The 18,126-nt window shown below is 43.2% G+C and overlaps 1 protein-coding gene across 22 annotated transcripts in view; it reads left to right on the forward strand.

Annotated features, from left to right (window-relative positions):
• Positions 1–18,126, forward strand: part of GOLGA4 (golgin A4) — a 151,342-nt gene that overhangs the window by 120,795 nt on the left and 12,421 nt on the right. For 17 of the 22 annotated variants that reach the window (XR_013485786.1, XR_013485787.1, XR_013485788.1 and 14 more), the window contains 8 exons: positions 893–4,767; positions 5,458–5,579; positions 6,466–6,596; positions 7,091–7,207; positions 9,848–9,868; positions 10,124–10,192; positions 11,391–11,466; positions 16,191–16,294. Coding sequence is in view for 11 of the 22 variants with exons in the window: in XM_020979521.2 (XP_020835180.1) it covers positions 893–4,767; positions 5,458–5,579; positions 6,466–6,596; positions 7,091–7,207; positions 9,848–9,868; positions 10,124–10,192; positions 11,391–11,466; positions 16,191–16,294 (4,515 nt within the window). In the remaining 11 variants the exon portion in view is untranslated. The remainder of the gene's footprint in view (positions 1–892; positions 4,768–5,457; positions 5,580–6,465; positions 6,597–7,090; positions 7,208–9,847; positions 9,869–10,123; positions 10,193–11,390; positions 11,467–16,190; positions 16,295–18,126) is intronic. The other 5 variants (XM_020979528.2, XM_020979526.2, XM_020979527.2 and 2 more) reach the window with 1 other exon arrangement.

An 18,126-nucleotide genomic window follows, 5' to 3' on the forward strand; every position in this document is an offset into this window, starting at 1 on the left:
TGTTTCTAGGTAAAATGAGCATGTTGTTCTAAGTAATGGCTATAATAGGGGTTGGCACACTACAACCTGTGGGCCATATCAGGCCCTCAATGCCTGTTTTTGATTTTAAAAAATGTAAAAATCATTCTTAACGTTGCAGACTGTATGAAAAGAGGTTTCTTGTCCTGTGGGCCATAGATTACATACTAAAGCATGGTCTGTAGACCATGCTTCCTCCTGGTTCTGAAATATTATGGTTCTAGTGCCGTGTATCCATTCATATATTGTTAAAATAGAAACAATAATTTTTTTCACTAACTTATTAGTGAATGTGTTTCATTTGGTGTAAATTTGATACCGCTGTTTGTTTTTAATGGGTGATACAATTCCATTATCTCACGTGGGTGTGCCCCACATCAGATGATTCATTAATATTTAGTTGTCTTTTCTGTCCTGTGTATGTATTGATGACTGCCTTTAGAAGCTGACTATGTGTCTGTTTAAACAAAATTGTTGCAGATTTATTACTTTTCATCACTATGACATTTCCTTTATGTCTTTGCTTTCATAGAAATGGCCCTAAATACATTAGTTGGCAAAAGTCAGACACATTCCTTTTAAAGTATCTATGTCTGAAAAGTTATGGTAATAGCTTTCTCCCACCTGTGATAAATATTATGAATTAAATTTAGGGAGGAAACTTTTTGCCTTTTTGTTTTACGGTTTCTTTGTAAAATTAGCAATAAAGGAGGTATGACATTCTTCCTGGGGTCTGATTTGATAGGCAAAATTGCTCTTTTCTCATCAATCTCTTCTGTCCAAGCAGTTTGTAAATATCATGTCAGTATTAGTCATGCTAGTCAATATGTCAATATGTGCCTCAATTAAAATACATGCATTCTCTTATTTATAGAGAGTCCTGGAGCTGGAAAGCTCCCTGGTCAAGTGCTCTCAAGATAGCAAGAATCAGGTAGAAGAGATGTCCTTCCAGATGGAATCTGAGAGAAACAAGCACAATACAGAGATCACAGTCATGGTCGAAAGCCATAAAGCAGAGTTAGAAAGTTTGCAGAAGCAGCAGGAGCAGCTTTGGACAGAGAGACTTCAAGTCCTAAAGCAGCATCACCAGACTGAAGTCGAGAAGCTCAGGGAGAAATATAAGCAAGAACAAGAGGCGTTGTTGAAAGAGAAGGAGACCGTGTTCCGTGGGCACATAGAAGAGATGAATGAGAAGACACTAGAAAAGCTTGATGTGAAGCAAACAGAGTTAGAAGCATTATCTTCAGAGTTGTCCGAAACATTGAAAATTCGACAGAATCTGGAAAAAGAGCTCTCTGTCTTGAAGAGGGAGAAAGATCAAGTAAAGCGAGAGCTTGAGGCGAAGCTGGAGGAGCAGAGAATTCAGCACCAGCAGCAAGTCGACGTGATGCTTGAAGAGCAGAAGCGATCTGCCCAGGACGTCGAGAAGGCAGTGAAAGAGGAACTCAGTCACGTTGGGCTTCTGCTGAAGGAGAAGGAGCGCCGTTTGGAAGAGCAGCAAGCACAGCAGCAGAAATTGGAGGAATCTATTCAAAGAGCCAAAACTGAGCTTAAACAGGCATCAGATAAGATAGATGTTTTTCAGTCCCACCAGAATAACTCAAATGAGCAAGTTAAAGCCTATGAAAGGCAGCTGACTGAACTGCAGCAGAAATGGGCTGATGTGGAAGCTGAGAAAGATTGCCTTGAAAAACAGGCAGCAGAGGCTGATGTGCAAAAGAATCATCTCAATGCAGAACTGGATTCTTACAAAACCCAGGTGCGAGGCTTAATGCTGCAGCTGGAGAAACACAGGAATGAAATGGATCAGAAGCTACGTTCTCTGACCGATCAATATGAGTCTCAACTGAAAGATCTTAGTACAGGACAGGAACAGACCAAGCAAAGCTTGATTGAAAGGGAAAATGAAATTTTGCACATGAAAGAACTACAGAACCAGGAAATAGAGAATTTCAGGCAAAGACTGTTAGCCAAGGAAGAGAGCATTAAGGCTTTGGAAAAAGACTATGAAAACAAATTAAAGAATCAAGAAATCAAGATGGAAAAAGTCAAACAGAAAGCAAAGGAAGTGCAAGAAACCTTCAAGAAGAAACTGTCAGATCAGGAAGCGAAGCTGAAAAAAGAGCTTGAAAACACACACTTAGAGTTCAGCCAGAAAGAAAAACAGTTGAATACAAAACTGCTGGAGATGGCCCAGGCTAGTTCTGCAGGAATGAATGATGCGATTTCAGAACTGAAGAAGAGCCAGCAGGAGCAAGTGCAGAGTCTCACAGCAGCCCATCAGCAAGAACTCAGTGACATGGTGGTCAGCTGGGAGAAGAAGGTCATCCGGCAAGCCGAGGAGCTGCAGGAGAAGCACGAGCGGGAGCTGCAGGAGAAGGAGCGAGAAGTGGCTGAGCTCAAGCAGGAGATGGCGGCCGTCAGGGCTGACAGAGAGCTGGCCGGCAGAGAGGTGGCCTTGCTGCGGGAGGCGGGCACAAAGCAGGGCGCGTTGCTGGAGCAGTTAGAGAAGCAGCTGAAGCAGAAAGCGGAGCAGGTCACGACGCTCACGCAGGATGGAACGGACATGAGAGCTCGGCTGGAAACGTTGCAGGCTGAAAGAGCTGCTCTCCACCACCAGATAAGTGAGTTGAAGACCCTGGAAGAAAAAGATAAGCAGAAGTTTATGGACGTGACTGAGAAGTTGAAAACTACTGAAGAGCAACTTCAGGCTTTGAAATCTTCACGTGAAGGGTATGAGAAGAAAGTAGAGGCCGACTACTTGCACTTTCAGAAACTGTCTGAACAGCTAGCAGCACAACTGCACACGTGCTGCCAGGAAGCCGAAGCCTTACTGCAGACCAAAGCCAGTGAACTGATGGAGAGGAGTAACAGTAAAATCGAGGCTGCTCTTTCTAGGGTTTCTTATTGCCAGCTTCAGACAAGTAAAGTGAAAGAAGCAATATTAATCCAGACTCATAAAATCCCTGAACTAGAAGCAAAGCTTAGACAGGCAACAGAACAACAACATGTATTAAGTAATTCTTTACAACATTCAGTTCATCAGTTGGAAGAAAAAGAAAATCAAATTAAAAGCATGAGAGCTGACATTGAAGGCCTCGTCACAGAAAAGGAAGCACTGCAGAAAGAAGGAGGACATCAGCAGGAGGCTGCCTCTGAAAAGGAATCTTGTATCACTCAACTAAAGAAGGAGTTAGCTGAGAACATCAATGCTGTCACCCTGATGAAAGAGGAGCTGCAAGAAAAGAAATCTGAAATCAGCAGCCTTCACGAGCATGTGCGGGACCTGACTGTTCAACTTCAGAACAGCGTGAGCCTGACAGAAAAAGAGGAGGCCCAACGGGAACTGCTTCTCCGAGTCCAAGAGCTGTCCTCGACAGTTGACACCTTGAGCAAGGAGAAAGCGTCAGCTCTCGAACAGGTAGATCACTGGATGAATAAATTCTCTGAGTGGAAGAAGAAAGCACAGTCGAAGTTTACACAGAATCAGAATGCTGTTAAAGACTTACAGATGCAATTGGAGCGAAAAACAAAGGAATCTAGTGAAAAAGATGAACAGATACATTCATTAAGGGAGAATCTTGATCAGGAAAAAGAAAGTTTTAAAAGTTGGAAAAGTGAGCTCCAAGAGAGGGAGAGTAAGAAGGAGAAACATGAGTGTGATGTGCTAGCTGAGTTAAACGTCCAGTCGGCAAGAGTTGCAGAGCTAGAGGAATGTGTTACCCAGAAAACAACAGAAAACACGTGCTTGGCAGAAGAACTTCAGCGACACCGTGAGAGCGAAGAGCAGCTGCGGCATGCCCGTGAGCAGGCGGAAGAGCGGCTGTTGCGGCTCCAGAAGCAGATGGATTCCGTGCGGTCCGAGCTGGAGGCTCAGCAGACGGACATGCAGCGCGCCGTCGCATCCAGCGGCAGAAGCGGGGCGGACGAGTTAAAGGCACTGCGGGAACAACTGGAGGCAGAGAGTGCCACGAAGCTGGCGGAATTGAAGAAGAAGGCGGAGCAAAAGATCGCCACCATCAAGAAGCAGCTGCTGTCCCAAATGGAAGAAAAGGAAGAGCAGCACAAGAGGGAAGCAGACAGCCAAGTGACGGCGATGACCCAGCAGCTGCAGGAGCGAGAGCGTGAGGTTCAGCAGCTTCGTGAGCAGCTCGGGTCCGTGGGCAGGCAGGCATCAGAGCAAGAAGGAGAGGCCTCGGCCGCGGCAGCCTCCTCCACAGAGCCCATGGGACAAGCCGGCAGTGAGGAAGGACCTAAGGCTGGGATGCAGGAGTGTCTGACAGAGTGGGAACAGGTGGAGAAAAGGCAGCAGGAGGAGCCGGACTTGGAGACTGACATCGTAGCGGTCCAGAAGATCCTCCCGGAGAAGGGCCGAACGGGCCGGATGTTAGAAGAGAGAAAGGAGAGGGAAGAAGCCAGAGCTGGAGCAGGGCTGCTGACGTCCAGCCCCGGACCCTTCGAGGCTTCCCAGCAGCAGCTGGGGGAGAAAGCGGAGCCTGTGGAAGTCGTAGGGTACAGCGGTAGAAGCAGCACGGAGGTCCATGCAGCCCAGGCCCAAGCGCTCCCTGGCACGCAGAGCCAGCTGGAGGACCTGAGGTCTGAATTAGAGGAGGCCGAGCGGGACAGACAGCGGCTGCGCAAGGAGGTGAATCGCTTGCAGAGGGATTTGCGGACTCTGAGGAAGGAGCATCAGCAAGAGTTGGAAATAACCAAGAAAGAATGTGAAGAAGAAATGGAAAAGAAAATGAAGTAAGTGTTGTTCGTGCCCTGAAAGTCAGCAAACATGACGTGCCTCCTGGGTGCAGAGATCCGCTAGGCATGCCTTGCTTCTACCCCAAGAGTAATCAGCAAACAGAGAGAACGTAGTAGCCGGGAGGGTTCAGGAGAGGATTGGAAAAGGGAAGTGGCCAGCCCACTGAGAGGTCAGTGGAACCAACCTGCGAGGTCTGAAATACCGTGCCATGTTATCATTTTAACCCAGGAGCAGGAGGGAGCTGTTGAATGGGGAAGTGACGTGGGTACACCAAATATTCATTTGGCTGCTCTGGGGGTAGTGGAGCGGAGCAGGGGCCCTGGAGAGGAGACCTGGTGGTGGTGGGATGGGGAGTAGGGGTGGGCTGCTGCCAGAGTCCAGGGCAAAGGGGATCTGGGCCTTGACTCAGGGAGCTGCAGGGGGCGGGTACAAGGGAACGGCGAGTCTAAGGTGGCTGCGGGTACGACCGAAAAGCCTCCTTGTAGAATCAGATCTGCTTACGACTCCTGTTTAGTTGTATATCTGGAGTTTTAAAATATCATGTTAATTGTTGCAAAGTAGAAATTTAAGGAGTGTTCCATGTTTAAGGGAAAAGTGACATTTCTCTTTCCTATAAGGTGATGATTAGTTAAGTGATTCTGTTTTCTTTATGTGAAGTCATTTGATTGTAAAATTTTGTTGTACAGGATGGAACAGGAAGACAGTGAGCTGAGGCATAACTCCAAGCTAAAACAGCTGATGAGGGAGTTTAACACCCAGCTGGCTCAGAAGGAGCAAGAGCTGGAAGCCACAATCAAAGAGACCATCAGTAAGTAAAGTACACATTCGTCACCAGAGAGACTGGAGTCATCCGAACAGAGTGTAAGATTTAAGCTCCAGTCCTGTTGTCACTGTGCAAAGTACTTTTAAAAAAACCGAAACAACCCAACACGTTCTTTACCTAGGATTTAGTGGGGTTGAAGCAGTGTTGCCTGGGAACTGGGTCTCTTTATCATTAGGAGAGAAAGGGAAAGTGCAATAAGTGTAAAGTATTGTCCAGGAAAAGACCGTCCTTACCCTAGTCATCTGACAAGTGGCCGGGGTGGGTAAGGGTGTGTGTGTGTGATTTAGCTTAAAATTCCAACAAGCCTTTGTAGGAGTCAGAAGTAGGGGAAAATAAAACATTGAAGCTGACACACACCAGAAGTTGGAATGTAGGGGCAGCTAGGTGGCACAGTGGGTAGAGCTCTGGCCTTGGAGTCAGGAGGACCTGAGTTCAAATCCGGCCTCAGACACTTGACACTTACTAGCTGTGTGACTGTCGGCAAGTCACTTAGCCCCAATTGCCTCACTAAAAAAAGCAAAAAAAAAAAGTTGGAATGTACTGATTTTCACAGTTTTGTGAGGCAGTGCATAGTGTGGTGTTCTGTTGTGTTTCCTGGTCGTGTTTAACAAATGAGCTGTGCTGTCAGCTCTGGGTGTGTGTGGTGGCCTGTGTGCTCGTGTGTTGTGTATACGTGTATGTACTTGCACTTTCATATATTTATATAATTGCATACACAAATGATGTATATGTACAAATACTGTTTCTTTCATGTGATGCTGATAAATTCATTAAGCCCAGCTGAGAAGGCCCCCCCCCCCCCAAGCTGGACTAGAGCACTCTCTCCCTGTCTAATGCCTTTTCCTCTGCCCTCTTCTCTTGTGTTTGTCAGGTAAGGCCCAAGAAGTGGAAGCAGAGCTCTTAGAAAGCCACCAAGCAGAAACGAATCATCTGCATAAAAGAATTGCAGATAAAGAAGAAGATTTAAAAAGAACAGCCAAAAGATATGAAGAAATCCTTGATGTAACCCTGTTTTTGTTTGCTTCTTTTAGCTTAAGTTAAGTTTATTTCCTCCCAATCAAAGATAAAGTTATAGGGTCACTTTCTAAGATGCTTTTGTTCCAGTAACTGTTCAAATGAAGACTTTTGTACAAGACAGATTCCAAAATTTCGATTGGATTCTTCTATGGCTTCAGCCTACTAAGGAGTTTGAATCCATCATCAAGCATTGTTTAAGGCTGTGGGCCAAGCCCCAAGGCAGGTGCAGAGATACATGGATCCCATAGCTCCGGGTCTGGGCCTCATTTTCCTCGTTTGTTAAGTAGGAAGGAGTCTTCAGACTTCTTAAACAGAATGATTCTAAGCAGAGTGCTTTTTGAGTCAGCCTTAGTAGCTGTCATTGGAATGAGCAGAACGGTGATTTGATTGCTACCATTTTGCTCATGTAGGATTGCTGCGTGCTTAAATAGTCATGTTGTTTGATGTATCTTGTTAATTAAGTTTTTTTAATCTCAAAGGCACGAGAAGAAGAAATGACTGCTAAAGTTGTTGAACTACAAACACAGCTGGAACAGCTACAAAAGGAATACCAGCATCGACTCCATGAAGAAGAGGAGAATCCGAGCAGTGAGAAAGTGAGGAAACCCCCATTTCCTCAGTGTCTGCTTTGTGAAAAGCATGGGACAGGGCAAGGCAGGCAGAGATGCATAATGAGGCTCCTGGGGAGCTTAGAGTCCTGGGCTTGGGATAGAATGTACCCCAAGTGTGGGTGTCAGAGCAGAGAAGATGGTGCCCACAGAGCCGAGGAAAGATAGACAGCCAGTGCCCGGGGAGAACGGGAGTGGGGCCTGCGTGAATGGGCAGGGGAGCCTCGCTCTTCAGGGCTGGTCTTGTGAGGGAAGGGCAGAGGGAGACTCTCACCTCTGCCATTCTGGACATTAGGTTTCTACATTAGTTTTCTTGGCTGGTAACATGCCGCGCTTTTGACTCATGTGCAGGGGGTGGGGGGTGGAATGAGCATTTATTAAGTGTTGGCTTTGTGCCAGGCACTGCCCTAATTAAGCGCTTATAATACGATCTCATTTGAGCCTCACGATGCTCTGAGAGATGAGGAAGCTGAGGGAGACAGAGGTCGAGTGAGTCGTCCGGGGCCATATACTCTTACCTACTGTGCCACCAAGTGGCCACTGTTTCTGTTGAGCTTTTGGGCCACTGAGGTCTCTGGATGGTTTGTTTTTGTTTTATGTCACGAGCTGTGGTCTAGGCCCTCCTGATCCTGTGCTGTCCAGTTGATTTCTTCTGAGACTTTTTATACTTGTTCCTTTAAAATTGGATTGGATTGGATTGGATTTGGCCCATTGTTGTAGTCAGGGATTTCCCCCCATTTTTATCAGAATTTTTTTTTGTTTTTTTATTTGATTTTATTTGATTTTCAGGTCCATATTCTCTCCCTTCCACCTTCCTTCAATCCGTCTTTGAGAAAGCAAGAAAAACAAAACCTGTTACAAACATATAGTAAAGCAAAACAAATACCCACATTGATTATATTCAGGACAAAATAACATGTCTCAGTCTGTACTCTGAGTCCATCACCTCTCTATCAGGAGGTGGGTAGCATGTTTCATCCCCAGTCTTCTGGAATTATGAGTGGTCATTGTGTTGATCAGAGGCCCTAAGTTTTTTAGAGTTGTTTGTCTTTCTAATACTGTTGTTATCGCATCAGTGATTTCCCTGCATCTGCTCACTCGCTGTTGCATGAGTTCATACGAGTCTTCCTTAGTTTTTCTGAAAGCCCTCCCCACGTGATTTCTTCTAGCACACTAGTGTTCCCTTGCGTTCGTATTCCACCGCTTGTTCAGCCGTCCCCCGGTGGATGGGCAGTGCTTCAGTTTCCAGCTCTTTGCCACCTTAAAGAGAACAGTCATGTTTTTGTACACGTGGTTCCTTTTCCTTTTTTTTTTTTTTGAATATCACTTTAGCATATAGATCTAGCAGTGATATCACTGGGTAAATAGCTTTTTTGCTAGCTGGAAGTTCTTCACCTGAGGTCTGTGGTTTTTTTTTTTTAGATATTTTGATCGTTATGTGTCTTTATAATTGGTTTCCTTTGGATTCTATATATTTTATTTTCACTATTTAAAAAAAATTACTCAGAGAAGGGGTCCAGTAGTTTCCCCTAGCCTGCCAAAGGAGCCATGACACAAAAACTGATTAAGGGCTGTTCTTTTTGCATTTGGAATGTTCCCATTTCTCCCAGGACTTCCTCTCAGCTTCATTTTGGCCTACGTTCATGTCGTGATAAAAGTGTTAAAAACACATGGACCTCTCTCCCAGAGACACCTCCCTTCAGGTTGATCAGTCCAGTCATTGCCCAGTTTTGTAATCACTTAACTGTACTGTCTTCCAGCCCCTGTTTCCCCACCTTGTCCACAAGCATAGCGTTACCTCAGGCTTTCTCTGGAGGGTATAGTGGATGTTGGACATTGAGAGGGTTTCTTGCCTCCCTGAGGCTTTTGGGGTATACTTTTAGATTCTAATGCTGTTCTAGTTAAAGCAGACTATTTGTATTTGTGGTTTTTTTGCAGTCTCTTTTTGTTGTTGGTCACTAGTGTTAACACGTGTCCGACTCTCTGTGACCCTGTTTTGGGGTTTTCTTGGCAGAGATACTGGAGTGGTTTCCTGTGTTCTTGTCCAGCTCATTTTATAGATGAGGAAACTGAAGCAAACAGGGTTAAGTGACTTTTCCAAGGTCTCACAGCTAGGAAGTGTCTGAGGCTAGATTTGAACTCAGGTCTTCCTGACTTCAGGCCTGGTCTTCTATATCCACTGTGCCACCTAGCTGCCTTTTTGGTCATAATCTGCAACATTTATTGTCATTTTATTTCTTTACTTTTTAGATTTATTCACCTCCAAATCTCATCTCCACCCCAGCTGTTGGCATTTATTCTTAGCCTAGTTGTACCATGATTCTAATGCAATGTGTTAAAAAAATTTATTTTACTTGTTGTCATTGAGAGGTTTGAGAGGGAATTAGAATAAACAGAAATATTGCATTAAAATCCTTAGAGGACCTGAATATTTGTACAGAAATAAGCATTTTGAAGAAAATTTGAGAAGGTTTTTTAAACATGATTTTACATTGTCTTCTTCAGAATTAATAACTGATTCAACAACTAGAACCTTGGCCTGTTAATTCTTGGCGTTTTCACATCTGCCATCTTTGATGCTTGTTTCAAGCAGGAATGTTACCTTTTTCTCTTTTTTCCTTTTTTCAGGTAACAATAATGGATCTCCAGGTAAGTGCTGAATTTCATTGGCTTAGATTCGATACTTTTATCGAATCTTTTATCTTTTATATATCAACATATTTTTATATATTCGGTACTTTTATTGAATCTTTTATCGAACTACCTTTTCAGGAGAGTTTTGTGTTGTAACTGGGCCAGGAAGAGGCTGTTATTAACCAGAACAGGCTCCCTAGTAGCTTGAAATATGTCCCTGTATTAATGAAAAGGTTGTTTGTTTGAAAAGTCCCTTTTTTGTTCTTTCAGACCCAGCTGGCCCAGAAAACTACTCTTGTCAATGATTCCAAGCTGAAAGAGCAGGAGTTCAGAGAGCAGGTGAGAGGGAGGCTTAGATTTGTATAAGAGGAATTTATAGTAGGGTGTGGTTGTGCAGGCAAACACACACTCATTCCCATCTGGAATCCTGGCTCCTGTGAAAGCAGAGGCAGGCTGCTCACTTGATGTGTCCATGCTAAGCCTGTGTTGGTATGGTGAGCTCGAGGGAGCAGGGCTGGGGTGAGGGTGGGAGGGTAAGTACTCCTTGGCTGCCTAAGGAGGGGCAAAGGGACCTAGGCTCGAAGGCTCCAGACAGATCTGTTCTATTAGCTTGACTAGGGTATGGAGACCCATCTCCAAAATGGGGGAAAAAGTTATCTATAATGCTTCTTATTTTGAATATTGAACATCTAAACTTGGCTTTCATTTAGCTAGAATTTAATTTTGCTGATTAACAGTTGGCCGTGTAATTTTTTTGAACTACAGTATGAGTTTTATTTCTGAGTCAGAATGATTACATTTTTTTAATAAAAAATCATTTTCTATGATTAATGTAAATTTGATATCTTAATTTTGAGATTAAGATAATATTTAAGTCTCCTGTTTGGTCCTTTAATTATACATAACTGACGAGAGCCTGTTTTTAGTGCTTGAGGGTCATTTATCTTTGGATACAATATTGAGCTTATGTTACTTGTTACAAGGTTCAATTCTCAGAAGAATTTTTATTTTTTTGGCTCATAAAGTAAAAAATGAGACAGTTGAAGTTAATTTTTCTATTGGTGAATTCATTTTTTATACATATGTACTAAGTATTAAGACTTATGTGTAGCCAAAGAAAGCTACAGGGTGAGTAGCTATGCTTAACCTTTAGAAGTGTCTCTCAAGTGCATCGAGTTTTCAGCAGACACTTGCAGAGATTTGTCCATGTCCTCCTCTTCCTTAGTTTTCTTCTGTTCCCGTTGGCATTAACCACCACCCTCTCTGTGTTTTGGCTTCCACAATATTTTTGGCCTTCCCTAGTGACTCTCTGGCACGGGAGCTCTGTTCTGAGAAGTGCTTTTGGAACACTCTTCTTGTAGTCCCCAGTCCTCACCCTTGCCTGTTGTAGATTGTTGTAACTAACGTTAACTTTAATGGACTTCTCCAGAACTTGGCAGTCTTGTTGTAATCCTAATTTATACAGCCACTGCGACTTTTAGACAGAGCTCTCATTTCTCTTCATATTTTTTTCATCTATTTTGTTGATTATTTCTAGATTCATACATTAGAAGACCGTTTAAAGAAGTATGAGAAGAACATGTATGTTACAACAGTGGGGATGCCTTACCAAGGTGAGGATAACAGCTCATTTTTTATTAGGCATTAAATAAAAAACAGTTTCTTTTTTCCTAAGTGTTAAATAAACATAATTTCTTAAAGTAAGCCTTAGATTCCATCTGCTGTGATTTGGAGATAGTACTTCCTTTTGAGTTAAGTAGCTACAGTACCAGGCTCAGTGTGGCTGGGTGAATCTTTTGGTGTCGTCACCGCTAGGTCCAGTAGGTGGCTAGTTACTTTTTAAATTCTTAGGCTTCATGAAAAGTAGCTGAAAAGTTAAAAAAAAAAACCCAACCTTTGTTTTCTCAAATACAGTTTTTTGTGACATGAGTCACAGATACTTAACATTCTTCTGTGGTTTTGAAAGCTCCACAATTCCTTCTGATTTGAGAATAAGAGAAAGGAGAGAGAAATCATTTCAATTAAAATCTGTCCTCTCCACTCATGGAGCCATCCCTTTAGTTCTGGCCTTCATCACCTTTTACCCAGAAAATCAGCAGTAGCCTGCTGGCTGGGCCACTGGCCTCGGGGCTTGCTGCACTCTGATCTAGCTTTCGTTGACTCTCTGTTCCCCCTGCATTTAGCATGTAGAGGGCCACACCACCTGTCCCTTCTTTTCACTCCAGTCTTCTTGCATGTTACCCCTCCACACATTTGTGAGGTAGCCATTCTGGCTGACTTGCTGTTTGAGACACTTCAAAGCCTTCCCTCTGAGATTACCTTTGTGAGATGATTTGTGTGTATCCCATATATACCACATGATTTCCTGCATTAGAATGTCAGCAGCTCGAGACTTGCATCCACCTACAGAGAAAGAACTGATGTCGGTATTGTCTGAATACAGACTGAAGCAGACTATTTTTCACTTTTCTTTCTTTCCTTTTTTTTTTTTGAGTCTTCTTGTACCAAATGAATAATATGGTAACGTTTTACATGGCTGCACATGTATAACATATATTGGATTGCTTACCATCTCAGGGAATGGGGAGCGGACAGAGAGAGGGAACAATATTGTATAGACTCTCAGAACTTTAAAAAATATTTTTAAAAATTGTTTTAACATGTAATTGGGGAAAAATAAATCTTTTTTAAAAGGCAGTTGGGGTTAAGTGACTTGCCCAGGGTCACACAGCTAGTAAGTGTCAAGTGTTTGGTCTGAGGCCAGATTTGAACTCAGGTCCTCCTGACTTCAGGGCCAGTGCTTTATCCACTCTGCCACCTAGCTGCCCCTAATAAATTTTTTTTTTGAAAAAAAGAACGTAAACATCTTGAGGACAGGCATTGCTTCTGTTTTCTGTTTGTATCACTAACGGATTTCAAGGGGTCTTGTTAGTTCTGTTGGTCTTTTTGTTTAAAAAACCTTGGGATGATGGGTACGTCCCAGAGGCCATTTACAGTGCTGTGTGACATTGGCCTCGTTTGTAGTTACCGGTTTTAACAAGTTCTCCTTCTTTGTCAGTTTTTACTCATTAAGGCAGAAATCCAGCTCCCAAATTAATGTTATTCGACAGAACATAGGTAATAGAAGCTTGTGTCTAGATTAGCTCGTTAGTGGGTCCTTACACACAGCCTTCATCTCCTCACTCCAGCATGTCCTCTGGCTCTTGCCCCAGGCCTGGAATTCTTTCCCTTGGCATCTCTGCCTCCTGGCTTTCTCCTTTCTTTCAGTCTCAGCTAAAGTTCCACCTTTCACAAGAAGCTTTTCCTGATCCCCTCAGTTATCTCTTGTTTCTTCTGTGTAGGTCTTTGAGATTGAGAACAAGGCCCCTGCTTTTGGCTTCCTTTGTATCCTCAGCACGGCACTCCGGCCTGGTTTGTCTTAGAGGCTCCATCAATGCTTGTGGAGTTGACTGCCACCTAGCAGGATCAGGCAGAGCTTCCTGTAGGAGCTGAGGGAAACCAGGCATTGTCCGAGAGAAAGGAAAGAGTATGTTCTGGGCCTGCGGCACAGCTTGTGCAAAGTCATGGCATCTGGAGATGGAAACCTAAGTTTAGGCAGCAGCAAGTGGAGCAGTTCGGCTAGTAATAATGTAGTGGCCAACACTGGTGTAGCACTTCATGGTTCGTCGAGTGCTTCATAGATACCGTCTGATCTTTATCCTCAACACCCCTGGGCGGTACATGCCATCCCCCTCATTTTGCAGATGAGAGTGCTGAGGAGGCAGTCCCTGCTCTCAAGGAGCTTACATTCTGATGGTGGAGATAGCATGGAGGGAAGGTTTCAGCTACGAGTTAACTGGAAAAGTCCCGTGGTCCTTAAGGCACAGCAGGATTTAGATGGTACTGCGTCTTCTTTAGTGCTGTTAGTCAGTGTTCCTGCTCCTAGGCTCTTGGGTTCGGGGTCTGAAGGCTGGCATATGCTGTCTCCTATCTCCCTCAGGGTTCCTAGCTGCTTCAGCTCGGTTGGTTTCCTTGCCCTGTGTGTGGCAGCTAGTGGGGTGGTGGAGCCCTCTTCCATAGGAGTTACTGCCCGGGATGATTGTTGTGAGTTCTGGGCTGGATGCAGGAATCATATCTATAACAGAATTTCCTCTTTTTTTTTTTTCCCCCCTCAACCCTTTCAAGGATGAAATTATCAGTAAGGGAAGTCAAGAAATTATTGACTCCTCTGCCTTTGGAAGAAAGAGAGGTCTGCCAATTTGTGCCTCAAACCAATTATATGAGAGGATACAGCAAAATGAGTCCTTCTGGTGTAGTTGAAATACAGCCCAACGTTTGATATGAAGAACCTTTCATCTACTGGGGTTACTTGATGCTAAGCTTCTTTGTCATGTTTCTTAGGCCAGTCTGTGCCTTTGTTAGCCTGTGCACGTGGCTAAGCTAACTTTGATGAAGTGGGATTGGTAGTATGTAGACTAAGATGTCTCTCAGGTTATGGAGACATAAGGTAATCAAGGTTTTGCTGTGATAGATTCTCCCAAGTATTTTCTTTTTTGATCTGGTCTATCTACAGACTTTATGCCATTGTTATTCTTAGAGATTGTTTCTTAAATTGGTCAAATTAAAAAGAGTAAAGGAAGAAATTTTCTTCATTGCTTTTTTAAAAGTAAATTTTAATTTTTTTTTCAATGAACAAAAACTAATTTTTTCTCTCTTATACTCCTCTCATTGGAAGAACAAACAAACCAGAATTCTTATAACAAATACAGAGTGACTCGAGCAAAACAAAATCCTTCGTTGACCATGTCAAAAAATATATGTATATGTATGTGTGTGTGCATGGGTACATTTGTGTGTGTGTGGTGTGTGTGTATGTGTGAGAGAGAGAGAGAGATTTTACACTCTTGGATCCATTGTAGCATACTTCCTCGTCAGTCCTCTGGATTCATGGATAGCTATTTAATCACTGCTTCCAGAGTTGCTTGGTTTAACAGTGTTGTTGTTTTGTAAATAGTTCTGCTTCTGCTCACTTTAGTTCATACAGGTCTTCCCAGGTTTCCCTGAAATTGTCCCCTTCATCATTTTGTGGTACAATAGCATTCGACTACATTCATATGCAATTCAGAATTCTTATTCAGGCATGCATTAGACCTGATGGCTTCCATTTTACTTCTGAGATTCTAACATTCTGTTACTTGAAGCACTGGGTGGGCTTTTTGAGACTAAACACTTGAAAACAATAAAAAGCTTGTGCTTTCATTAGGAGGAGGCACAATAGATCCTAGTAGATCTAGGGAGTGGTCGGAGCCTGAGAATAGTTATGTGACTGCTAGGAATTGTTAGTGGCAAGATTTTTCTTATGTCAGGCCCAGCATTCTGCCTGTCTTATCATGCTGTCTTTTGGCAAAACATGTTTATTTGTATGAGAATAATCTGCACCGTGGTTATTTAAAGCAAAGACCCAGAAACGAAGATAGATTGACCAAGAAGCATTTGTGTCCCTTCGGAAGCACTTAATAAATGCTTGCTGACTTGACGCCTTTGGCTTTTGCATACTGTAGTAAGAGATTTTAAATAGAATGTAGGACAGGACAGCATGTTTGGGGAAATTATGTAAAAGAGCAGAGAGAAGTGCTTCTTTGGAAAATATGTTTTCTAGAAACAAAATTACATTGGCTCCATTGCGCTAAGGGCCCTGGTCATAGTATGAGTAGACATTTGTGTTCCCAGATAAAAGTGGATTCCTCTAATACGTCTGAATGTTCGTTCTTTGTACGTTTCAAATTCAAAATAGAGTTTTGATGACACGTAATCTATAAACAGTTTTTCTATCAGCAGTCATTCAGTCTGGCATGCGTTACTTCCTGTTTGAATGAAAATGTTTAAAACCCAAATAAAAGAGAGAAGTTCATTTGCTGTTGTAGGAAACTTAACTTCATCTGTCCCACATTTTGAAGTGAAGTCTTTGTGAACTGAAAACTGTTAACTTTCATTCACATTGTAAAAGGATTATCATTTTAGAACATTACACAGAACAAAAGAGGCTTGATAGAATAGTAAAGGGAGATGATTCTGCAGCTGTTTAGGGGAGATAAACCGTCCTGAGTGGTTACTGCAGGCCTTACAGACATTGTCTGTTGAAGTGAAAGTCCATGCCAGAAAACCTGAAGTTTAGGAAGTGTGTTGATCAGCATAAAACAAAGGCAGGCCTGCCCTCTTTGGCCAGATTTTATCCACATAATTACATCAGGCAAAAATTACTCCCTCATTTATTCTTTTGATTGTTTTTAGTCGTCTAATGTTTTAAGTGATAAGCAGTTTATTGACAACGATTTTCTTTATCACTTGTACTTGACAGGGGGTAATCTGTGCCATGCTGATGTCTCTCTATTTGGAGAGCCGACTGAGTTTGAGTACTTGAGAAAAGTGCTCTTTGAATACATGATGGGTCGTGAAACTAAGGTATGGAAGAAACCCTGTTTCTGGTGATGTATCGTGTGCTTTAGTTTAGAAGACAGAACATTGCCCCCGTGCCCTCACCATGGTGTTTCCTTCAGTGTGTCCCATATTGTGCTCTTAGATGATTAGAAGGCCATAGACTAGTGTTTGATACATACAGCATTTCACTCTTGGTGCATGAAAGGAATTGGCAGATCTTGCTTAGGTTCATCACATCTGTAAATATTAATTTTATGATTGCTATTGGTAATGCTGATTAGTAGAAGTTATACTTATGTTGAATTATGCCAGGAATAATTTATTTTGTGACTTCAGATCTTCTAAAAATATGAAAATGATTTTTCCCCCCATTTCTTTGGTTGTTGTAGCAGTATTTCAAATGCTCCAGAATAAAGAATACATGTTTAGGAGAAACTGTAATCTTTTACTTTGGTTAGGGGAAAGAACCATCAACAGTGCCCAGGAAATAGCTGGTCACGTTAGCATAAAGTGCTCTGTGCATCTGATGGCCTGGCACATCTATTTTGTAGGAAGTATTCACATGTCCAGAGCCTCCGCTGAGCTGGAGGCTGCCTCTGAGAGCAGCCTCTCTTGTACATGCAGCTTCATGTCATGGGAATAGAAGAACACATAACATCTGTTTGTGGCATGTGGAGAAGTAATTGAATGCTTTAAAGTTCAGGTTAGTGTGCTTCTCCTACTCTGCCTGACCTTGAGTGAGCCCGAGAGGAGAGGACAGTTGCATTCAGACAAATTAAGGTTTTGGTTTTTAATGAGACCTTAAATAAAAGCAGAAGAACATACCCTACAGGGACACTTGGGAGTGAAACTCAGATTAGCCCTTCAGCTGAGTAGTGCAGTCAGAATGAGGATTCCCTGTCACCGCAGACCTCCCTCTCTTGGCAGCTTGGTGACATAGGACACACAATCTGCCATAATTCTGTATGGGATCACCACTTACCCAGTCAGTATAAGGCTTAGCATTCTCACAAACACTGATGAAAGAGAACGTTTCAGAAAGGCCCAGTCTCCCCTGCTGCAGCATTCTTGGATGATGGCCTTCCTGGCTCAAGGAGAGGCCGGTTCCCCTCACTTATTATCTCCCATGCAGCTTTGGGATGTCTAGCCTTTCTTCTGGTCTCTCACCAGACCTTGGCTTCCCCTCCCTCGTTTCTAGTTTGTGCCCTGAGGTCAGGCTGTGGTTTAATCTCGTGCTTGTTTACACGGGTTCACCTTCCTCTGGCTGAACCAGGCCTCAGCCTCCCTCTGAGGGAGGAGTAGCACGGGTGGCATGAGGATGAACAGAGAAGAAGGTCGAAGACATGGTGTCATGGAGCATTAGGTGTGTCCTCATTTTTGCCCCTGGAGCCACATGTAAGAATTGCATTAGCGGAGCTTTCTTGTGAAAGCTTAATGATTCACAGTCTGCCAGAAGTTGAGGAAGAAGAGGTCTGTTTGGCTTTCCCTGGGTAAAATCATGTAACTTATTTATTATGCTTTTCTAGCTACTACAAGTGAAAGATGAAATGTTGTAATTCTGTAATGTCCTCCAGTTGGTCTTGAGAAACAGTCAACTGTGTCAGTCTTCTTCTGGAGAGGGCTAAACACCTCTTTCCACACTGACAAACTTTAGACACTAGCTGAGAATTACGTAGGGTGGTGCCCACAAGGGTTGTCCCTTTATGATGTCGTCATCATCCGCAGCTCTGCCACATTTTGCAGGATGCACGTTTTCCTTGACCTGTGTTGCTTCATCTGCTATTGCTATTGCTCGTGATGGCCTTCATTTTTATGGGAGGTGATTTTAAAAGAGTCAAGTGTTTGCCACAGAGAGC

This window comes from Phascolarctos cinereus, unplaced genomic scaffold (genome assembly GCF_003287225.1).
Source record: "Phascolarctos cinereus isolate Bilbo 61053 unplaced genomic scaffold, phaCin_HiC Scaffold_4;HRSCAF=312, whole genome shotgun sequence".
Classification (NCBI taxonomy): Eukaryota; Metazoa; Chordata; class Mammalia; order Diprotodontia; family Phascolarctidae; genus Phascolarctos; species Phascolarctos cinereus.